Source organism: Sylvia atricapilla, chromosome 2, assembly GCF_009819655.1.
Source record: "Sylvia atricapilla isolate bSylAtr1 chromosome 2, bSylAtr1.pri, whole genome shotgun sequence".
NCBI classification, from domain to species: Eukaryota; Metazoa; Chordata; class Aves; order Passeriformes; family Sylviidae; genus Sylvia; species Sylvia atricapilla.
In genome coordinates, this window is record NC_089141.1 from 19927991 (window position 1) to 19951209 (window position 23219).

The 23219-nt window shown below is 44.6% G+C and overlaps 2 protein-coding genes across 10 annotated transcripts in view; one reads left to right on the forward strand and one right to left on the reverse strand.

Moving 5' to 3' along the window:
- Nucleotides 1-1073: 1073 nt before the first annotated feature.
- COL8A1 (collagen type VIII alpha 1 chain) lies at nucleotides 1074-6748 on the forward strand. Its single transcript, XM_066340945.1, has 2 exons — nucleotides 1074-1488; nucleotides 3264-6748. The coding sequence occupies exons 1-2, from the start codon at nucleotides 1089-1091 to the stop codon at nucleotides 5168-5170; spliced, it is 2307 nt and encodes a 768-aa protein (XP_066197042.1). The 5' UTR covers nucleotides 1074-1088; the 3' UTR covers nucleotides 5171-6748.
- A 1040-nt stretch (nucleotides 6749-7788) lies between these two features.
- Nucleotides 7789-23219, reverse strand: part of ST3GAL6 (ST3 beta-galactoside alpha-2,3-sialyltransferase 6) — a 46119-nt gene continuing 30688 nt past the window's right edge. For 8 of the 9 annotated variants that reach the window (XM_066340952.1, XM_066340958.1, XM_066340955.1 and 5 more), the window contains 5 exons: nucleotides 19410-19505; nucleotides 18824-19010; nucleotides 17621-17758; nucleotides 14139-14291; nucleotides 7789-12436 (listed from right to left, as the gene is read on the reverse strand). In XM_066340952.1, coding sequence (XP_066197049.1) covers nucleotides 12356-12436; nucleotides 14139-14291; nucleotides 17621-17758; nucleotides 18824-19010; nucleotides 19410-19505 — 655 coding nt within the window. In that variant the 3' untranslated portion in view covers nucleotides 7789-12355. Of the gene's footprint in view, nucleotides 12437-14138; nucleotides 14292-17620; nucleotides 17759-18823; nucleotides 19011-19409; nucleotides 19506-20772; nucleotides 20932-23219 lie in introns of those variants that run through there. The other variant, XM_066340959.1, reaches the window with a different exon arrangement.

The window sequence follows — 23219 nt, forward strand, 5'->3', positions numbered from 1 at the left end:
GCTCAGGAAAATAAGGAGGTGGCACAAAGCCCTTGCTGCCTCTTCAGGCCACCCTCATCACACCAGAGCACAGCAGGCTGCTGAGAGCAAGCAGATTGACTGAGCTCTGGAGCACAAATGACCTGGAAGTGCATAAAGAATGCAGAAATGACCTTGAAATGCACCCAGGTTGGATGCAAGGCATCTTTGCATAGTAGAAAAAAAGGAGAGTGGTGTCGGCCATCAGGTTGGCAACTGCCATGAGTATTTGAAAAGGGTAGGACTCGTATGCCAGATTTGGTTGTGGGGCAAAATACTCCAACACACAAGTCTCTTTTTACCACATGCTGTCCCCTAATTTGCATTATTTGAGGGAGTTTGCAGTTCCTTATTTGCTGCTCAACTGATGGTAATGCCCTTAACTGCAAAAAGAAAAGCCAACAGCAGGTGGGACGAGAAGTCTCAAGCTAACATTTTGATAAAGAAGTAAAAGAAAGCAAGCTCAATCCCATCCTGTTGTGTTAGCAGGACTGGTGAGGGGATGGGCCAGGATCTCTGGTGCGGGAGACCTTTAGAAAATGGCTGAACATTCCCAGAGAAAGGCTTGGGTTGGCTAATGCTACCTGGAGCAGTGGCGGCCTAAGCAGGCCCACTTGTGAGAGGAGACTGAGAGGATCCCAGCCCAGCTAAGAGGAGAGCTGGCAAGGAGCTGTGATAGAAACAGACAGCCCTTGGACCCTGCAGCCACAGGGCACAATTGCAGGCACAGATTTTTAAGCTCAGAAACAGAGCTTTCATTGCTGTGGAAAGCAGAAGGGGCACTGGCAATACAGCTTCCTCGGGCAGAATGCATTTAGGAGAAAGCTGTGCTGTGGCACTAACACAGTTGAGAAGGCAGCAAACTGGGAGCAGGTCCCTGTGTGGAGTAACCACAGAGAGAACCTCTAGGATGGCTTAAAACTAAATACATAAAAGGGCATTTGCTGTAATAGTACTGCTTGAGTAGAGCCTCCAATAAACCAGATGGAGGCCTGCTGTAGGAGATCCTCCAGGGCAGCACACACACCAGGGCCACTTCACAGAGATTTAGGTCCAGTTTGCTGCAGAAAATGATAACAGCTTGTCCTAACGGGGATTGCACATCACAAAAAACCATCTCCTGCCAACTGTGTGTTTTGTGGTGCTGTTCACAGGTGATGGTCATGCTGCTCTTCCCTGTGCAGCTGCTGGCGGTGGCTGTCACTGTTTACCTAGAGCTGGTGAGGTCTGCTCAAGGTGGTGCCTACTATGGGATCAAGCAGCTGCCACCTCAGGTGCCCCAGTACCAACCCCTCGGACAACAAGTACCTCACATGCCGCTGGGCAAAGAAGGCATCCCGATGCAGCACCTGGGCAAGGAGGTGCCCCACATGCCTTATGGGAAGGAGTACCCCCACCTGCCCCAGTACAGGAAGGAGGTCCCGCAGATGCCCATGCTCGGCAAGGATATGGCTCCCAAGAAAGAGAAAGGTAGGTCAGCGTGTCCCTCTCCACTCCTGCACGGTCCCATCTGCTGTGCCAGAGCACTGTTTGCCGTGGGGAAATGGAACATTGGAGCAGGCTGCTGCTGCAGGCTGGGCACAGCCTCCTTGTGCCCAAAGGACCGGCCAGGCTCATACCTGTCCACAGGTGGGCAAAACAGGTTCATGGGAGCTGTGGGGCAGCTCAGGGTCACCAGCACAAGACCATGGTCGTCCTCTGGGCTGGACCACAGCCTCTGAGCAGCCCTACCTGCAATGAGCCTCCAGCACACAGGTGTGCTCAGATGCTATTCAACTTCAGGAAAAACCTTGTCATCCCACCTGTTTGCAGGAGACCCTCTGATGGGGTTTCAAATGATGACCCAGAGTCCTGTTTGGATCTGCTCCCACTCTCACTGCAACACCCAGACATATGAACTAAGAGCCCCAAGATCTGAATTTACAGGAACATCACTGTTTTGTCTGAATTTGTCCAGACCCTGTGATTTTGAGGTTTGCAGATAAAAACATACAATTGCTCTTCAGACTCTGGAGTCCTCTTTCTGTAGGTTATTTATGGGTGTAACAGAGGCATTGAAAGTACAGAGGATCAATGCACAAGTCTGCACGTACAAGCACTTACTGTATTTAGTTAAGGATGTTTGGACATTTGAAATATTAAGATATTTCAGGAAACAAAATAAAGAAGTCCAAAATACAAAGGGTGACTAGGAACACCCAGTGTCATAAAATCCTTGTGTGAACCACCAGCATCTGTGCAACTGCAGACAAGCTGGGTAACTTTGTCTTACTGAGGCTCCTGCTAACCACATCCTCCACTGACTTCAGAGGGAAATGGGAGATTTCAGGGCCCATTTTCAGAGTGTCTGAACAAGCACCACTGGCTGTAGTAAAATCAACCTATCTCATGAGCAAATATTTTTGATGTGCATAAAACACAACATCTGCAGGGGGAGAAAGTTTCTGCCTACCAAAGAACAGTTAATTCTCTTGTCCTGAAACCTCATCTCCTGTGCTTCCCCAAATCTCTCACTTCTTTACACATTTTAGAGCTGCAAAGAGTTTCCACTTGCTGCTTTCCTAGCAGCAACTTCCCCACACTGACCTGCAATGATAAGTGGTCACATACACAAAAATGGGGGTTTGGACAATACAAACATTTTGCAAAGCATTTAAAAGAGCCATACCTAGACATGGCTATGCCAAAAGAACAATACTGATTAAGGCTGTAGGTTTGCAGTAATACTCAAATGGGAACCAAAGCCTTGGGGAAAATACAAACATATCCTATATATAAACTTCTTACCAATACAATCTTTTACAATTGATATTGCTCATTTAAGCCCCTCTAGAAAAAGCACTTTTATGTCAGGATTCTTCCCACAGCACGAGAGCACTTAAAACTCCTAAAGGTAGATTGATCTACAGCAACATGGGATAAAATGCAGATTTTGCTGTTTAAGATCGTATAGGTAGAAAACACCACCAAAGCAAAAATAGCTTTTATATAAGATGAACAGTAATTACTTTGTGGAAACAGAAGCATGCATGGAAGATTGGAGTATGAAAAACAGTAGTAACATCCTCTTCATTCTCAACACCAACCTGTAACTCTCTAGCTGTCTCTGTCTACCACAAAAACCGCAAGGCATCATAAAAAGAAGCATATTCAATTGAACACTGCCTGTTTATTTAAGGATGTGATTGCATTGACCTTTTACCTCTCTCTCTCTCCTCTTTCTTTTTCTTTTCTTCCCGACCCAGAAATTCCCATGCGCAGTCTGAGGGGTGAACAAGGCCCCCCGGGTGAGCCTGGACCAAGAGGGCCTCCAGGGCCACCAGGATTACCAGGTCACGGTGTACCAGGAGCCAAAGGAAAACCAGGCCCACAAGGATACCCAGGAATTGGAAAGCCGGGTTTGCCAGGGATGCCAGGAAAACCAGGGGTCATGGGGCCCCCAGGGCCAAGAGGGGAGATGGGGCCGAAGGGGGAGATTGGGCCCATGGGGATTCCCGGACCACAGGGGCCACCAGGGCCTCATGGGCTTCCCGGCATAGGGAAAGCAGGTGCCCCGGGGCTGCAGGGCCAACCGGGGCCAAAGGGCGAGCCCGGGATGAAGGGGCCACCAGGAATCCCCGGGATCCCAGGGCCGAAAGGGGAGAAGGGGGTGGGGATCCCAGGCTTGCCGGGTCTGAAGGGTCCGCCTGGGCTGCCCGGTCCCCCCGGCCCCGTGGGGCTGCCGGGGGTCGGCAAACCGGGCATGGTTGGTTTCCCCGGCCCACAGGGACCCCTGGGCAAACCCGGCCCCCCAGGCGAGTTAGGGCTGCAGGGGCCGCCAGGGGCCCCCGGGATCCAAGGCCCTCCCGGCCCGCCCGGCATTGGCAAACCGGGCCAGGACGGCATGCCCGGCCAGCCCGGCTTCCCGGGCGGCAAGGGGGAGCAGGGACTGCCGGGCCTCCCGGGGCCCCCCGGCCTCCCGGGGGTCGGGAAGCCGGGCTTCCCCGGGCCCAAAGGCGAGCGAGGCGTGGGCGGTCTGCCCGGGCCCCTGGGGCCGAAGGGGGAGAAGGGGCACGCGGGGCCGCCTGGCATGGGAGGGCCGCCAGGGGAGCCCGGCCAGCCGGGGCTGCCGGGCATCATGGGCCCCCCGGGGGCCGCCGGCTTCCCGGGACCTAAAGGGGAGGGAGGTGCCGTAGGGCCGCCGGGACCGGTCGGTCCCAAGGGAGAACCCGGCCTGCAGGGTTTTCCGGGAAAACCAGGCTTTCCTGGGGAAGTGGGTGGCCCTGGGCTGCGGGGGCTGCCGGGCCCCACAGGACCCAAGGGGGAGGCCGGACACAAAGGCCTGCCGGGGCTGCCTGGTGTCCCAGGGCTTGTGGGGCCAAAGGGCGAGCCCGGCCTCCCCGGCGCCCAGGGGCTTCAGGGCCCCTCGGGCATCCCGGGCATCGCGGGGCCCAGCGGCCCCATCGGTCCGCCCGGGCTGCCAGGGGCGAAGGGCGAGCCGGGCATGCCCGGGCCCCCAGGCTTCCCTGGGGTGGGCAAACCTGGGGCTGCGGGGCTGCAAGGACCCCCGGGAAAGCCGGGGCCGCTCGGTCCTCCCGGCCAGCCGGGGCTCCAGGGGCCGCCGGGCCCCCCCGGGCCCCCCGGGCCCCCGGTCGTCATCCCGCCCACCCCACCGGCCGTGGGCCAGTACCTGCCGGAGGCGGGCCCGGGGATAGACGGCCTGAAGCCCCCCTACGGCTACAAGGGCAAGAAAGGCAAGGCTGGCGGCGTCGTCTACGAGATGCCCGCGTTCACGGCAGAGCTCCTCACGCCCTTCCCCCGCGTCGGGGTGCCCGTGAAGTTCGACAAGCTCCTGTACAACGGGCGGCAGAACTACAACCCGCAGACGGGCATCTTCACCTGCGAGATCCCCGGCGTCTACTACTTCGCCTACCACGTCCACTGCAAAGGCGCCAACGTGTGGGTGGCGCTGTACAAGAACAACGAGCCGCTCATGTACACCTACGACGAGTACAAGAAGGGCTTCCTGGACCAGGCTTCGGGCAGCGCCGTGGTGCCGCTCATGCACGGAGACAAGGTTTACGTTCAGATGCCGTCCGAGCAGGCGGCAGGACTCTATGCCGGGCAGTACGTTCATTCGTCTTTTTCAGGGTATTTATTGTATCCCATGTAAAACAAAACAAACGGGCACACACACGACACACACACACAAAATCAAAACCTTTCTCGTCTGCTTCAAACTTTTATACCACAAAAGATGCATTTTATGACCATTTTGGACCATCTTGTACAAAAACAAAACAACGAATACAAAGTTTAATATTATGCACAGCTAGTTATTAAAAAAAAAAAAAAAAAAGGTGTGAACATATCTAAAGATGTGTATCAGGTTCATAAACAGTTGTTTTGCACCCAAGGGGGACATATTAGCTGTACATTATATATTTCTGCAATGCCATGCTTACTTAATTTCATTCACAGTAATTCAGTACTAAAGTTCAAATCAGTGTATGTCACTCACTCCTGTAGCATTGATCATAGTTATGAGATGAAAAATAGTGACTTAAACCAGAGTAGTCACTCTCTAATTATACTAAATTTTTGAGTGGCTTATTTGTCTGGGTGGGGTTTTTCTTGGGTTTTGACAGCAGGTCTGCCTGACAAGCAAAGGTTCTCTTAGCTGGAGACTCATATTTCCCTTCCCCTGTAATAAAATAATCCTGCAGGTGTTTTTTTTCCTGAACAATTTATTTATGATGGAAGATGAATCCTGATGGCATGACCATTCCTTCTGAGCCTTCTCCAGCAGTCATTGGACCTAAAATGTCACCACTGACTCCAGACTGGTTTCACCTCCAAATGCCACAGCCCTTGGGAAGTCTCCATCCTCTATTCACAAAGCTCCAGTAGATGAGGGTAAATCTCCCCCTCTTGTGCCACTTGTGTCACTGAGACGATTTTGGCCAACACATGGCAATACTTCAGGGTGGCATAAATTTGCTTAGATTTCTGTGCTTGTACCAAGAACCCATTTGGCTTGTCAGAAGAGACACCTATTCCACCACTCAGCAAAAGCTGAATCAGTTTGCTCTTCAATGACTAGGCAAAGCAGAAGTAGCTCTGTTTGCTTAACTGATTTGTTGCTTGAGATCAAACAGTAACTTTATTGGCAATACTGATCACACAGATTTATCCGAGAACTTGGTCCTATCTAAAAGTTGTTTTCCAATCTGTATTTATGTTACGAGCTGTCAAGGAGAACCTGCAGGCCTAATACTGCTCTGTACTTGAGGACAGTCACTTCTGTGCACGAAGTCTGTCTGCTCATCAATGGTGCTAATCTCACCTCAGCAAGTGTTGTGTTTCCCGAGGCAGTGGACCTTGCTGTGGGTCCCTGTTCAGTGCTGCACAGCACACACTGCTGCGCTAGCTCAGAGTTAGGTGCTCATCATTTCTTCGATGTCTTTAGCTACCGCTACTGCTTTTGATTCAAAAATGAACTAGATTTTTTTCATGCAGAACTAAGATTGGATTTAACTGGCATTACCATTATTTAAATGCAGAGTTTAATGCAGTCTAACATTGACTAAGGACTCCAGTGATATAATGTGGTGCTTTATCTCAGAAATTTTATGGAACGGTGGCAGGAATGGACGGACAATTTACCAGACACTGGTGACTTCAGTATGTTCCCAGAACACATGAGATATGTCAAAACCAAATAATTTTGTATTTAAAATTTTTGTACTGATTTGAAAAAAAAATCTTATTAAATATCTTTAAAAATTAAAAACCAAAAAACCAATTCTGTCTTCATTCAGAATGATCAGAAGGAACATTCAACCTGCTGAATTCATTTATCAGGCCACAATGGCTCTCTGAAACCACTGACAGCTTGCTATGGGGGAAGATTACAGATATATACACCCTTTTCTCTAGTTCCCATCTCCTGGCAGAACATGCTCTAAGCCAGAGAGAGAACACATCCCATTTGGTGGGAGGGCACAGCAGGGTCTGGGGGCAACACCAAGAGGGAGGGGCAGCCCGTGGGGACAGATCGGCTCAGCATGAGCCAGCGTGAAGGGGCAGAGGGGCAGCCAAGGAATGAGCCAGAGGCTGCTGCTGTGTTGCCTGAAAAGGCAGAACTGGCTGACCAGGATGAGAGATGCTGGCTCTCCTAATGTGGCTTCCCCACCTCACCTCAAAGACAAGCATTTCCTCCAAGATGGTGAACTCCTCAGCTGTCCACACTGAAGGGAATGCTCTGAATACCTACTGTGCCAGAGGATTGTTATGCAAAGCTCCCCGGGATTCCCTGAAGCCCTGAGCATCTCATTTTTACCAAGAGAAAACAAATAATGTGCTAAGTACTGCACTTAGCATCTCTCACTTTCTATCTGAAGCCATTTTCACTTTCTGAAATTTTTTATCACACACCATCTTCTTTGTTCTTAATCTCTCATTTTAGCATTCCCCCGACAGTCCAAAGTAAGACAAGCAAGACTGAAAAAAAAAAGAAAAAATCAAATCACAAGGATGCTACTCTTGATCTTATCCACAAAAAACATGTCCCAGCTCTGGCTGTAGTCAGCCTGGAGTTAGATCTCCAGCCCATCTAGGTTCAAAAACTTTCAGCTATTTGCTCTACAGAGCATTGAAGTTTGTTCCAAAACTTGGTAACATATTTGACAACACCATTTACTTTATACACCATCAATAATGGCCCTGGACATACCCACACATCCACACTCACACACAGAGCACCAGCCTTGCAAAAATAAGTCTGAGGGCACAGTATTTAACAGTTTATTCACAGGAAAATAATCTCCTTCCATTTGTAGCATTTAAAATTTCACTTGAAACAACTGTAAGAATTCTTCAAAATACAGGTGGCACTATATAGGCATATAAAACTTAAGACAAATGGCAAATAAAAGAAGTATTTCTCAATACCAAAAATCTATGTTGAGCTTTTTATGGTCTTAACCAGAGTCCACTTAAAAGTGAAGGTATTTACACTCTCCCCCAGAGCATTGCTAAAAATGGCATTGGAAACAAGAAGTACCACATGCTAATTAAACACCCAAGTTGTGATTCTGTATTATTATCACGTATATAGTCACTGGAAATGTCATTCTTTAACACCATTTAGGCACTCTCAGATTCATGTTTAGTGCAATAGTCTGTGACTTCCCTTAATTATTGCAGCAGAGGAAGAAATACTTTCCCAGCAAAGAAACCTCCTGAAAGACTGAGACAAAGAGAGCTTTCAGCCAGCATGTGTCATCCTGCCTGTTAGGTGCATAGTTTGGTATCTTAGAGCTGTCTTTCTGACAGGGCAGCACTTTGAGAGGCGTGGCAGATAAAATGCAGAAGCACCTTTGCTGTAAGGTGATGCTGTCTAGAAATTCAGCAGGCTGCCAGAGAACACGAACAGAGTATGATGGGAGAAGAACATCTGACTTCAGATGGAAAAATTCTGGGAGACATTCGGGACGTACACAGTTACATCATTATCAGACACAGAAATAAAGCTGGCAGCACCCTGGGATTCAAAATTGGCAGCTTCACTCCTGACATGATAAAAAAAGCTGGATAGCTTTTAAAGGAAGTTTCAGTGCAGAGATTTCATTTTCAGGAATGGCAAAAAAAAGAAAAAGTCTTAATAGCAGCTCACACTCACACGAAGTATTTGGTGTTAGCATTATTGTTTTATTCTAAAAGCTCCAAGTCAAGTGTTTGGTACTGCAAAACACCTGTGAAAATGTGTGCCCAGACAGAAGAGACACTGTAATCTGTGAGCACTGCTAAGAAACACACTACACCTGGGTGTTCCTGTCTGAATGAAGTCAGTGCCAAAGAAAGACCTGTCCTTGAGGCAGAGTAGCAGAAGTGATGTGTGTGAAGCAGGTGGTGGAACAGGGCTGGTGTACACAGGATCCTACAAAACATCTTATGGGGAGAAAAATTAATTATTCGGCTGAGGAGAGAAGCTACTGGCCTGCAAGCCGGGCTTTCAAAACAGAACAAAACACACACAAAAAACCCAAATAAACAAACAAAAAAATGAGCCAAAACAAAAAACCAGCACCCCCCTCAAACAAAACAACACAAAACCAACCAAACCATGGTTTATCAGTAGCATCAGCTCTTGTCTTGATCCTGAAGGAACAGATTTCATTCAAAATGTTACCCAGTCACCCTGGGACTGTGGTGGACCCAGCACTCCCGGAAGGAGCAGAGAAGTGCAAAAAAAAATCCCTGGATATACTGCTTAATTTGAAAAATAAGTCAGTCATATAATGGGAAGAAATAGTAGGGTATAAAAAGAAACAGATAATAGTGATAAATACTTATAGAGAACATATCCGTGGAGAACACCAAACATAATTTTTAAAAGAAATATTTTAAGGAGATCAAAAAGCTGATGTGGCAGAAGTAAAAAAGACTAAAGGGGTCTTTTTCAAGTACAAAGAGTTTGGGAAACACCATTTGTTTGCCATGAAGCTGCACTTTTTTCCCCATTATTTTGTTTGTTCTGCTACAGCTAGAATCCAAATCCCATCCTCCCACAAAAAGCAGAAAACCAACTAGAAAAATTGGAGAAGAATCAGTTTAGATTAGTGGGAAGAGTATCTTTGGAGATGGAAAAAAGCAGAGAAAATAACCACATCTTCAAAACGAGAGGTCCCCATCCACTTCCTGGAACTGGAGACAGGGGTGGAGAAGCAGAGAGATGCAGCCTGCACCATCCCAAGAACTCTCCTCACAGGGTCTGGAACAAATTCAACAGGTCTCCTGGGAAAAAAATCCTCCTGGACTGCATCCTGAAAGGAGTTACATGGATGCAGCAGGAAAGTGGCAGCAGCCATTGGGAGAGCCGGGGCCCCGGCTCTGGAAGCAACTGCGGATTTTGAGGGTGAAGGGGCAGCCCCCCACTTCTGCCAGCCTTGGCTCCCAACACAGTCTGAGATCTACCGGGGGCTCCTCCACAACAATAGCCTGGAGAACACTACTATGTCTGCAAAAAGCCTTGCCACAGCAGCTTTTTCAGGTGGAATTCCTATTGCCAGGAGTTTAAATCACTGTAGGTCTGGGGCTGCAGAATCGCACACAAACCTTTTCATTAACGGAAATAACCAGGAGAAATAAATGCTGGTAGAGACAAAGACAACACTGTCACTATTTTCTTAAGTGAAACTCCACCTGTTTGTATCCAGATTTTCAAGCAAAGAACCTCTTCAAAGTCTCAGGAAAAAATAAAGGAAATACAAAAAATTAAGTGGCCTTCTGCCAGCTGGTAAAGAAATTGTGATTTCTTCAATTTCCACCACCAGAGTCACCTGTTGCAGTGCTCCAGTACCTCCCACATACTCCCCTCTCCTCCACACTCCCACCTGCCACCCTGCACACAGCTGGAGTGCAGCTGCACCCAAGGGATCGCAGCAGACAAGACACCATAGCACACTCTGTGCCTTGCTGGGACACTCCTCCATCCTTCCCCATCCCATACCACAGATTTTTCTGACATCTCAAGTTATTTCAGGTATGTCCAGCTTGCTTGAAACAGACCAAGCTCAGGAATTACTGGGTGAAAACACAAGGCTCCTCTCCTTCAGCTGTGGCACCTCTCCAGACCATAGTGTCCTCCCTAATTCCCAAATGGCAGAGCCAAGGAGCTAAAGCTGGAAATGAGAACTACAGGAAGGCGTGTGTGGGTTGATTTTTTTTTTTTAAACACCTACTGCACCACACAAGAAGGATGACTCTTTGGTTACTTCAATGGTTATTCCTCTACATAGCTGCAGCAAAATAAATTCTGTTCAGTACTCTTACAATCCTCAGCTTCTGAAAATAACAAATACCATAGTTTATGTTCATATTGCAATTGTTTGCATTACTACTGAATGTACACACTCTATATAATTTTATTTAAAAGCAACAACGGTATTCCTACCAACTTCCAAGACTTTTTTAAGTGGACCTCTTTGTGCTTTCTTAAGCTGTGATTGATAAAGATAACCGCAAAATCATCCAGAAACTCTGCCATAATTAAAATAAAAACTTTCTATAGATGCCCTGTGAGAGAACTGGAACAGCGCATTGTTATCTGACAGTTGTCAAACGCCTTCCTGGGCAGATTTAATTTATTCACAGGCTTGTCAGAGACAAACCAATACAGGAAACATAAACATCTCATCAAATGTTTCAATTAAAATCTCAAATAAGTTTCCACTATTAAATGATTTCGCTCAGCCACACACTTCAAACTTAAATACCAAGACAGAAGAGGTAAACAGATGCCAAATGATAATTCAGCTGAGGAACATCCTAGATATTCCCTACCACGCTCTACTGCCAAAAATGGGAGTATTCCTTGCTTATATTGATGCATTACAGCATCTGAGGAAGGAGATTGTCCTTGTTTGGAAAAATCCACCCGTTTTTGACGAGCAAACAAAAGAATACATGAGATCCTGTCCTAGAGACTAGGACTCCAATAACCATCAACTCTAAACTCAGGCATGAACACCTCTGTCCAAGCTTGTGTTTCTGGTGTGGTCTGGGGGCTGACACACAGGTAGTTTGGACAGCTCTTCAGTCTTCATATGTCCTCTTTTTAAGTCAAGTCAGCAACTGTAATATTTACTGGATGCACAGCACAGGGAGTGTGATTTTTCTATAAAATTGGTACAACACAAGCATTGTCAACACCAACATCTCCACAGATCAAACAAAGGGTCTTCACCTTCGGCCAAGGCAGACAGAAGTTCAGAGTTGACAGTCAGTGCAGAAGCTGTGGCTGCTTGGCTGTAGGTGGACATCCTCTCCTCAGGAGTATGGCAGTACAAAACCTGTGCAGTCTCTGTGTTCCCCCTTCTCCAAAACACACAGTAATGATTCAGATGCATAGTGTTAAAGCCATTTTCATACAATAAGACAGACAGTCAGGACTTTACATCCACCTACTGACTGAACACTGGTCATCTCAGTCTCTTGACAGTGGAACTCTTTTGGAGGACATCAGGAACAAAAGCATTCCAGAGAATTAATCATTTGGAAAGAGTTCTCACTGATACAGACGTGATGTGCATCACATTTTTATATATCCCTGATACTTTCAGTTGAAAGTTTCATGGTTTTTCCACTATTAAATAGCTTCACAGAAAATCAGTTAACTCTGTTTGCAACAGTCCATTACCCTCAGACTTAGAAGCTTTTGCCTTGATGAGGTTTCTGGGCTTCTTTAAACAGTAAACAGTTATGCTGCATTTAAAAAATAAAAATGTCATACAAAAAATAAAAATTTTTCAAATCTTGAAAATAGTGATTGTTCTTTGTATTTTCCATTCAGCTTTCATGTCAAATTGACCACAAAGTTCTTGTCTATAAGCTTCTTCAGAAACTTCTGCTCGGCAGTGATGTTGTGGTATTCATTCTAAAGAGATGTGAGGGAATAATAAAATTAATTATAAAATCAAATTATAACTAGCAGCATCACTTGGCTGTTTCTTTTTATTACCTGCAATACTTGGAAGATGCTAAGAACAGAAAAGGTCTGGGGAAAAGACTTCTTAGCAAAGGCTTAGCATAGTTTCCCAAAAAAACAGGTTGCTCAAAACTAGATTAGATATTTCCATAAGGACATGACCAAAAAGGATGATCCTTTGATGATAAGAATGGGTGAGATGTGGTCTCACAGAAATCCTTCCATTATTAACTCTCCCACCTCCTTGCCCTGCTTATTCAGAACAAGAGCTGTGTAACCACATTTACAGCACAAGCAGTCAGAACACAGGTAATCCTCAAAGCCCAGTGCAGGTTCTTGATAAGCACATCAGGCACTTGTGGCTCAGATGCATCCTGCCTAATAGGTTCAGCAAGCCCAAACCAACCCATCTTCTGCGATGCATCCAGGTCCTGGATACACAGGAGACCACTACAGTTAGTGGAGGGCAGCACAAGGGAAGTAAATTTATTTAAGACACAGAATACTGTAAATTAAAATGAATACAATGCAAATACTGCATAAAAGATTATAGACATGTAGTATAGTATTTGCAATTTATTGCCGCCGAAGAACTAACAGGAACATTTTTGTTTAATAGTTTGTTTTTCAAAGTTTCTTTTTTGAAGTTTAGGAAACTTACGGATGTCTATTTAACTAATGATCAACCTTACTCAAACTTAGTAGATGTTGCAAAAAAGTACTTGCAGAGAGAAGCCTCCAAAGGAAGGCAAGTTCAGCGTCAGAGAAAAATTATCTCACAACAGCAGGCATTTAGGAGTTCTGAGAGAAACATGAAAGGCTCCTATGGGCATTGTCTGTACCCTTCCTCTTCAGTAAATGGAAGAGGAGGAAAATGGTATCCATATGCCCTTGGCAAATGGAAAAGAAAACTTCACACTGTGGTGAAGGGCTGAGACAGGGTTGCTTGAAATACAGAGATGAAGTCAACTGAATACAAGAGCAGAGACATAAAAGAAAAAAGAGGCATGACCTTAGCAAAGCAGCAGGGAGGAAAAGGCACTCCTGATGTTTTCCAACCTCCTGCTGAGTTCTGGCTTCCCCACCCTGGAGGCAGTTCCTTCCTACTCTTCCTACCCTCCTCCGAGAGCTGCTCTGCTTTTCTACTTACAGTTTACAAAATTGAGTTCTTTTCCTATTCATGACCTATACAAGTTCATAGGTCCTAACTCCTTCCATTCCCCTTTGCTCTTCTTTCTGTCTTTTAAGGGTTTTGACAGCTATGACATACAGTACCAAGTAGGTGCCAAGGAGAAAGAGCACTAATAGGAACAACACTGCTCGTGTGCTGACACTGCTAACAAAGACATCTCTAGGACAAGAGCTGTGGGGCCTAAGGAAAACACCAGCAAAGCAGAACACAACACACAGATGGACATCTCAGGCAGACATTGCAGAATATGGTACAGCACAAAGGACACAAAGATGAGTATCTACATTTTTCAGAAACAACATCAGACAGGAAGAGATTCAAGTAATGTTAACACACAAGCAGCTGAACCAGAAGAAAGTGGGAGGCCCTTCTGACCTGCAGTCCACACTTCCATCTATACTGAACTGCCTTCCCCAGTTATCAGCTCTATTTCCCTCAGCACAAACAAGCGTTAGTTACCTGCATCATCTGAGACATGGTTTCATTGCCATAGTAGTGCAAAGAACTATTTCTGTCAGTGAAGTCATACTTGAAGCCTGCCAGGTGGACTTCATGGCATATGTGGAATGCCAGTGTAATGGCAATTAGCCCCGTTGTTGGATGCTTGGGTTTCTACAACAAAACACAAAGAGAACACATGCAAATACCTGGCAGCCTGATGGGAACAGGAAACTCAAGAACAGAGACAAGGGAAATCAGGCAGCCTGGGTCTTCTACAGATGTTTGGTTTCATAGGTTGATCCCCTCTGGTCTCTGAAGGAATAAGGTATGCCCCCACAGGTTTCCCATGACTTGATGTCTGTCATACCAGCCTTCCCTGGGATTTCTTGGTTTCCAGTGAGGGCTGAGCCCACAGTGTAGCCCTTCCCTCCACAGAGGCATCAGGAAGGTCTCTCCATTGCTCTGCTCAGCTACTTTCATAAAACTGGGCAGGCTTCACGACACTGCAAAACAATTTACAACTCCCTCAAATTTGACTGAATTATGAGATGTGTTCAGAAGTTTCTAGACAATGGAGACCCAGATAAACAGAACATGATATGCCCAGATTTTCGTAGCAACAAACCAAAAAAGCATGAAGGCTACTGCTATACAAATTGGACTGAATTTGCATTTCTTTAAAGCAGGGAAATTCCTGAAGAATTTTGCTTAAACCTTCCCCTGCTATCCCCATTAGAAGAAACAAAAGTGTAAAAAAAAATTTATCCCCTATAATAAGTTCAGAAGTAAATGCAATGTAAAATGAACAGCATGTCATAAACAGGTTTTAACTGTGCAAAATTAAGAGCACTTAACCAAAAGGCAGCGTTTCTCACAAAAGCACAGAACTCCATGCAACCATCTGCCCTATCCTGTGTTCAGATATATGACTTCTTTAGTAGCAGCAGAGGCTATTATGATCTGGGAAAGTAAATGAGGCAAGCTTTTTTAGAGAGAGATTAACTCATTCATTCGATCAAGATGAAGCTAAGGTGAAAAAGTGTCCCCAGAAATGGACAAAACTTTCAGGCACCAATACCCTTCTTAGCTAAACTAAGATTTTTCTCAGAGAACAAATGAGCTATACGCTCTCAGTACCTGCAGTCAAACCTCAAACTGAGCACAAAACCACAGGCTTTTGTTTCAACTCTGACCAAAGGCTCAGTTTGTCTCTGAAAATGAAGCAGACAAACCAGTACTAGACAACTCTGTGCATAGAAAAGACAGATGCACTCAATGTATTTCTTTGTGACAACACAGCATATGAAAACACAAAAAACTCCAGGAAGAAGTTACTATTCTCAGCTCTTTTAAACCTAACTGAAGTCACAGAAATGAACTGTCGCCTTTTATGGAATTTTTTTTGGTACCTTTATGCAACTCTTGGAGTAATCCAGAAAGAGTATCTGCTTAAAATGTGCACTATGCCCAAGGCTCCTGTCTGTTAGCAAAGTAACTTTCTGCCCTAGGAGCCCAACATCATAAACCTGGTGATCACTTTGTTGTAACATCCATACTAAACAGGACCCCAAAACTACTGCAGCATGTAGCAGAATGTTACACGTCAGGATTAATGCTATTTGGAAATATCAGGAATATCACAGGTTATAACTAGCTCTGTTCACCTTCAGCTGTCATAAAAGTCACCTCAAATGATGTAACTTAAAAGCCACTACTTCTAAAACATACTATCATGCAATATCCAGATATCCTTGGCCTGTAATTAAATATTTTCAGCCTACTTACTGGGAATAGGCATAGCCCTGGAATGACTCCACTACACTTTCTGAGTTTAGTGGTGCTGGAGCAACACATCTGATTTATTCCTGGCTCTACTAACAACCAGAAATGCCTCCTAGGCTATGCACTAATGTGCTCACTGGGAATGTGAAACTGGTTTAATGGAAAAGGCAGAGACAGTGGGGAAAACAGCAGTGGTCACTGCATCTCTTGCAGACAGAGGGGGCTGAAGCACAGGACAGCAAAGGCAGCACCAGCCCTCCCCAGGGACAAGCAATGGTACAAGGGCCTGGGAGTGAGAACCTCCTGCCCACAGAGCCCCTGGTGTGACCTGCAGCTTAACCAAACTGTGCCAGGGCCACTGCAGATGTGCAGGCTCCCACCCACGGCCCACCTCTGAGATGGGAAGAAAAGGGAGGAACAGCACGCTTGAGATTGATCATTGCTGCACAGGGAAGAGGGACTGCAAAACACCTGGCATGCAGTAAGTAGGACATACATGGAGGTAGGAGAAGGGGACTTTAGGCATGGTGACACTAACCCAGCTCTGTGCAGGGGCACCAAGAGGCAGGGAGGAGCAGAGGGTGACCAAGAGGCCTGTGCTTAAGCACCAGCTCACACCACGCACATCTCTCTGACTCACTGACAGCACTGCTTTTAATGTCTACTCCCACTGAGAGGGGAGCCCCAGAACAGTTGGGGGGATTTCTGCATCCATGGAAGTCATGCATGTTCTGTGGCCATTCAGGAGATTAGTCAGGCATCCAATCACTACGCTGCTTTCTTGCCACCCTTGGCTGAAAAGCTGAAATGCCACAGAGGCCCAAGCAAGCACATAGCCAAAATGGCTATTCCAGTTAGAGAGGAATAAGGGAGAAAAAAGCCTGTCAGACATCTCTACACATGTCAGTTGGGTGGTGTTGGTGAACTGGGGATGTGATCCCAGGGAACTCTGTGCAAAACAGCACATGGTTGATCATGGCTGCACATGGGAGGTCCCCAGTTTGAAGCTTCACCTTTCATCAAAAACATTTTTCAGTCTAGAACTGACAGTTAAAATATCTTATGTCCAAATTGCTGGTCAGCTCATTACAATGCTTGGCAACAAATCAGTAAGCACAACCATACTGCCAGACACTCATCATCAGCACAGGGCTGGAATATCCTCTATGTTCCCTAGTCCCTCTCCAGCCTCAGAAGTGTGAAACTGCAGCAGAGTTAGATTTACCAGTTTGCTGGGGTTTGCGAGGGAAGGGGTTGTTTGGTGTGGGGTTATTTTCAGTGTTTTGGTTTTTGGTGGAGGCTTCACTGTTTGTTTGGGGATTTTTGTCTGTTTGTTGCTTTATGTGTTTTTTTAAGAAAAACACCCAACATTCAGTAGTTCAAGACTCCCAATTATTTCTAGAAGCTCTTTGGATCTGTCATGCTGCATTACCTGCCTGTCTTCCCCAGTTGTGTTAAAAGCATTTTGTCTGTCTAGAAAGCAGTCTCATTTCATACCAATTACAGAACCCATAAAAAGTTACTTTTGGCACACAAGGCTAGCCACTCTTTCTGGGTTCCATTTTACCATCTTTTTTAAGCATCATCTAAATGGCAAACTACTTTAATGCAAACCTAGGAGGTTTTCTACATTACCGTTTACTATAATAAAGACAAAATTGCCTCTAAATACACATTTGGTTGCACAAAACTAGAAGGGACAAAAGAAAAAAGCATACCTCTTTCTTAGGAAATCTAGTTGGGAAATGAAGCCACTCATAAGCAGTTTTCCTGGTGATGCTGGGATCGAGAATCCTGATTTGACTCGATTTGTAGATCATATTCAGAGCAGGTTTCTTCCAAAATCCCTTTGCACTCTGTGACAGGCAAGTCAACACATATTTTTAACGACTAAAACCAGCTGAATTTAGTTTTGTAGCAACTCTAACCAGCATCAACTCCAAGGGCAGTACGTTAAAGAACAGTGTGCTGAATCTCTGTAAGTTCAAAAACACCTGCTCCTGCAACAGGATAACCCACTGCTGCAGCAGTGGCCAGCTGGCTGGAAAACAGCTTTGGGAACAGGGAAAACAGAAAGGGCCCTGATGGACAACATGTACCAACAATATGCCCTGGAGGCAACAAATGCTCACCCTGTGCTGGCCACATTAGTAAGAGTACAGACAACAGGCAGAAGTTGTTAGCATTCTCTCAAGTACTTTGCATTGTGCCCATCCCACAGTTCCAGAAATGCAATGCTGGGCTCCTCTGTGCAGGAGAGTGTCAAACAGCAGAAGGTCACTACAACAGCCAAGCAGCCAGAGCTCACAGCAAACAAAAAGGGTCAGAGCAGGCTGAGCGTGTTCAGCCGATCTCCAACTATCTAGAAGGGGTTAACAAAAACGAGATCACGTGCTTCTCAGAGGAACACACTGAAAGGACAAGAAGAAACTCTCTTCTGTGAGTGTGCTGAAGCACTGAAATGGGAGTTTGCAGAAATATCCTTGGAAATACTCCAAATTTACTTGGACAATACACTGAGTACCCAGTATGGCTTTAAACCTGTCCCTTAATGAAGAAGATTCAAGAAGATTTTGGACCTGAGAGAGGTCACTTTTAAAATTATTCTGTAATTCCTGCAAGTGTACAGGGTAAAATACTCTGCAAAATGTCTGGAGCATACATGTTAAAGTATCAAACAATGCTAGAGAGAGGATAAAAATACACTTCCCAGAGGCAGACTGCTTTGTGGTGAGGAACTGATCAAATAAGTGCATCAGAAAGAAGACAAAGCATTTGTGGAAGAGGGCTATTAAATAAACTGACTAGGAGGCAATCCAGAGCTCCTCTCAGCTGGGAGGACTACAGCTAAAAGCAAACGTGTATTTCATGTAAAAGCTGTGTGGCAAGATGAGCCAAGGCACATGAATAATTGAACTCACTATTTTCTGACCACCAAGTATCTCCCAAAGCCACTTCAAGTCCCGTGGTTTGAAGACGATGAGAACAACAGTAGTGTTAGGGTCGTAGTGGATGGGATCTGAGAAGATGGATTCCGGGTAGGAAAGGCGGAAAGTCGTCCTCCTGCCAACATCCTCCTCGTACCCTATCACAGGGCCATTGTTCATCCTGCAGAGGACAGAGGCACAGAGACACCGGTGACTGCCCCACCCATGTTCCTACTGTGTAGTGGCTGCCACACCTGTTGTTAGCCTGCAGGACAGACACTGTGTCTGGCTATAGGCAAGTTCAGCAGCCCAGCATTTATGTATCACATTACACAGCAGAGAAGCAATTACCAGGTGCACTCACCCTCTAAACTCAGAGGGATCAAGCACACACGGGAACTTGGCCAAGGTGGTTTAGAATACAATCACACAATTGCTTATCGTATGTCACTCGAGCAGAAAGCAAGCCTTTTGATTTGGCTCCAGCACAGACACTAGAGATGGGCAGAGAGAGAGTCTCTGGCCTTGGAGAATTAACCATTGCTCCATGTACACAAAATGAAAAGGAGATAGCATTTACCTTATTATGACATCATACGAGTCAATTTTCTCCCCTAATGTCTTATTTCGAAGTACTCCTCCATTACCAACCACAACACACCGTCGACAGGTAATGCTGTGGAACAAAGAGAAGTTTGAATATTCATTACTGCCCTGGCTTCATATTATTGATACTTCTACATGTTAAGTGGCTTATTGTCTAAGCGAACTCCTGTATTTTTTACAGCCCTTGGCCTCTACAAAGCAGATTCAATCCTGTATCATGTACTATGGCTGCTTTAAAAAAGAAAAAAAGGCACTATTTCAGGGACTGAAAGTCAGTAACTGGCCTCCATCTTGTGACAGTGTTTTTACACATCTTTTTCTAGTGGTCTCCCGGTGAAGACCATCTACCCAGCTGGTGATAAGGGTGCCATCTGATGAATTATCCTCCACAGTCCTTCACACTTGTCCCCGTCTGGAAAAGTTATTATATTAATAAATCAATATTAAGGTGCTTCTGAATATTATACAACTCCACATATACAATGCAAGCTAAAGGATCAAAATTTATGTTTACAATTCACCTTGCAGGCTTATAAACTGCACACATGAAAAATCTTAGCCAAATAACACATGACAGCTTTCCAAATGAATATGGTGTGGATTTTCCCCCCTCCACTTAAAAGGTGCTGTCTAAAATACATTTCAATAAGTGACTGTCATGATGTAACAAGATGGATTCCTTGATTAAAAGCTGCATTCCCATATGACCAGATTCAAATTAGACACCATTACTAGGCATATAAAATACTATGTGCTAAAAAATAAAGTCTTATACTACATCAAATCAAAACAGTAACTTCGAATTTACAAAAGATCCAGAGATAAAAAGCACCTAAAACAGGTATTATGGAGATGCTAAACTTACAAAAGTAAATTATAACCGTAAGATTTTCAAAGCCATCACAGGTTTTCTCAGTTCATATTTAGCTTTTTATCATCTTGTTTCAATGCTAGTAAAACATGTTTTTAAAAAAGGAGGGAGCTCACAAACAGGCTTGCTGTTTTTTTACTCAAGAAGTTTTGCCTTTTTAGGGAAGGTATAAATGTAAGACTGTGAACTCATTTCAGAATAAGAACATCATTTTTTGTTGTTGTAAAAGTGCCTCTTTGTTTAGTGCAAAAGCCATTCAATTTGGTTGCAGCAGGAACAATGAGAAAATAAAAACATTGGTATTTTCTTCAGACACAAGCAGGCTCGCAGCTTACTGAGGATGAGTCACCTCACAATAACACCCTGCTCCCTTGGTTCTTTCTCCAAGTAAGAAAAAGGCTCTATGCCACTTCTTCCTCTAGGTTCAGGACACCAAAATCATGTCCCAAAAACCACTGTAACTTACACTGAATTCCCAGCATGGCACTTTATGCAGACTAATTATCTTCTTTCTCCTCAAATAGTCCAACCTGCTTTTTCAGCTGAGAGTTATTATTCAACATCAATGAAAACAGCAGGTTCCAGCCAAGACTGAGCAACATCTCAATCTACAAGGCAGTTCCCTGAATTTCCTACAGAATTAACAACATCTGCAGAGATAGTTGCCTTTAAATATATACATGTATAATGCATACACATACACACACACACATATACATACCTATAAAAAAAACAGTGCTCTAAATGCAGCTTTCAGGGTTGGGTGACATGAAAAAAAGCTTTCATGCACACCTTTCTCTACTGTTTTCTGAAGCTTAGTAGATGGCAAGGATTAATAAAAAGACTTCCAGCTAATACCATAACTCATATGACCTGGTATCCTAAAAATCAGTGGGGTGAAAACCTGTAACCTGTAACATCCTGTCCACAATACACTCATTCCCTCTGCATCCCTAAAGCCCTTCTCTACTACTTTTTTTGCCCGTTCATTTTCCATTTAATTTTTCTATCTAGTCTGAAAGGATCTTAAGAAAGCAGGCTGATGAATATATGCCTCCTACAAATTACAGCAAGAGTAAGAAAGCAGTTGTCCTTTTCCTGAATTACACCTTGTTACTTACAGCTGTAGTTTAGAACTCAAAGTAAGGAAGGAAAAAGGAAAACTGGATGAAAAAATGTGATTAGTAAGTGATGAAGGTGGAGTGAAGGAGAGGGGCAAAAAGCACAAGACTAGCATATGTTTGTATCATGTGTCCTGGAATTTACTTTGAGGAGGTGCTGCTTTTTCTGTTCCTTGTAGATGAACTTAAAGTAATGCCTTATTGCATACTTTTCAACTTTTGGAAGAAGTGATTTAAAATCCTTGTTCAGTAAAGTTAATCTCTAGTAATTGAAGTAATTGCCTTCCACTCTGGCACACAATTAAGAGGTCTTTGCCTTCTCCTCTCTGTAGTCATGATGCAGCAAGACACACTCAGGGCAGGGAGGGCAAAATAAAATGTGACTTCAGAGCTGAGCAACTGAGGTTTGCTCAGCTACAGAAGTTGTGTAGCTGTTCTCAAGTCAAATTCAAGCTCTTTTTTCTTACTGGTGAATGTAGACTAGATTTTGTTTATGACCAAGAGTTGACCAGTACTACTTGGCCGGACAACAGTGAAATTTGAAGTTTGATTAAGTTTTTGAATTACAGTGCCCTTCATAACATGCATACTCAAAAATAATGTTATCAGCTGCCACCAAATACACAATAAAGAATCTGATATTAGTATTTGAACTTTTGAAATGGGTAAAGTCAACAAGCAGATCAAATACGCCTGAAGAAGTGTACATGAGTACAGTCAAACAAATTAAAACAACCAGCTTTTAATCTCTGTCAGGCTCAGGGAGTCAAAGTGGGCTGGCTCAAATAGGAAGTCTGGCACAAATGTGCTGTTTCTGAATTGCCTCCTTGCCTTACACTTCCCCTCCCAGTACTCAAATGTCTTCAGTTATGCTCCATAAGTGTTAAGTCCATAGTGGTACTGAGTTCACTAACAACAATAAGCAGGGAGGAAAACTGTTCATGTAAAAAAACAGAGCACAGTATCATAAAAAACTAACATATCACATAGAGACAAAAAATATGTAGCAAGGTTGAACTGCATTTAAAGGTTCTTAAGTGAAATAAACTGACCTGTACTTAGAGCAGATCACAGGACAATACACCAATTTTCAGCAGACTGTTATTCCCAGATACTTAACCAACCTTGCTTCTTAAGATTTCCTTTTCATAATGTTTTCAAATTAAACAACCCCAAACACTCACCCTTTCCCCAAGTCAGTATACTGAGGAGAAGTTAGTTTAGATGTCCTTAAATAACACAGGGTGCTACAAGTAAAATGTAACAGATTCCAATGTCTGGATGTTCAGCTTACAATCACTAGCACAACACTGGTGACAGTGAAAAACACTAAGACCTTGGCTGTAACAAGAGCTGTAGGAAAGGTCTGAGTGACAAAGAGATTGCCTGTATGTGTCAGAGATCTACTAAGAGTACAAATGGATCCCAATGCAAACACCATGGTAACTGATCTCCAATGTCTGCAGGCAGTAGTCACTCATTGCCCTATTCAGGTGGTGTACAAGAGCCTCAATCTCAAGACCAGGCCTGGGCTTATGTATTTTGTTTATATGGTGAAATGCTAAAAGAAACATTTTCCTAGACGATAGAAGAAAAATATTGCTAAACGGAAATGTAGCCTCTAAAGGTCGAAAGGTTTGCATCCTCCACATTCCACTGAAATACTGTTTCAGTGGAACAAGAAAACGATCTCAGACTCAGCTCCTTTAACACACACCCCCATAGTCACTTGAGGAATGCAAATTATTTCCTTTGAGGTTATTTGGTGAAAGGAGGATGCAGAGGTCACATT

What these genes read in the sequence shown, in the direction of transcription:
- COL8A1 (XM_066340945.1), top strand. Translation starts at nt 1,089, where the DNA reads ATGATAACAGCTTGTCCTAACGGGGATTGCACATCACAAAAAACCATC. An exon ending in GGCTCCCAAGAAAGAGAAAG is followed by an intron (nt 1,489 to 3,263) that starts GTAGGTCAGCGT and finishes TTCCCGACCCAG; the next exon opens with AAATTCCCATGCGCAGTCTG.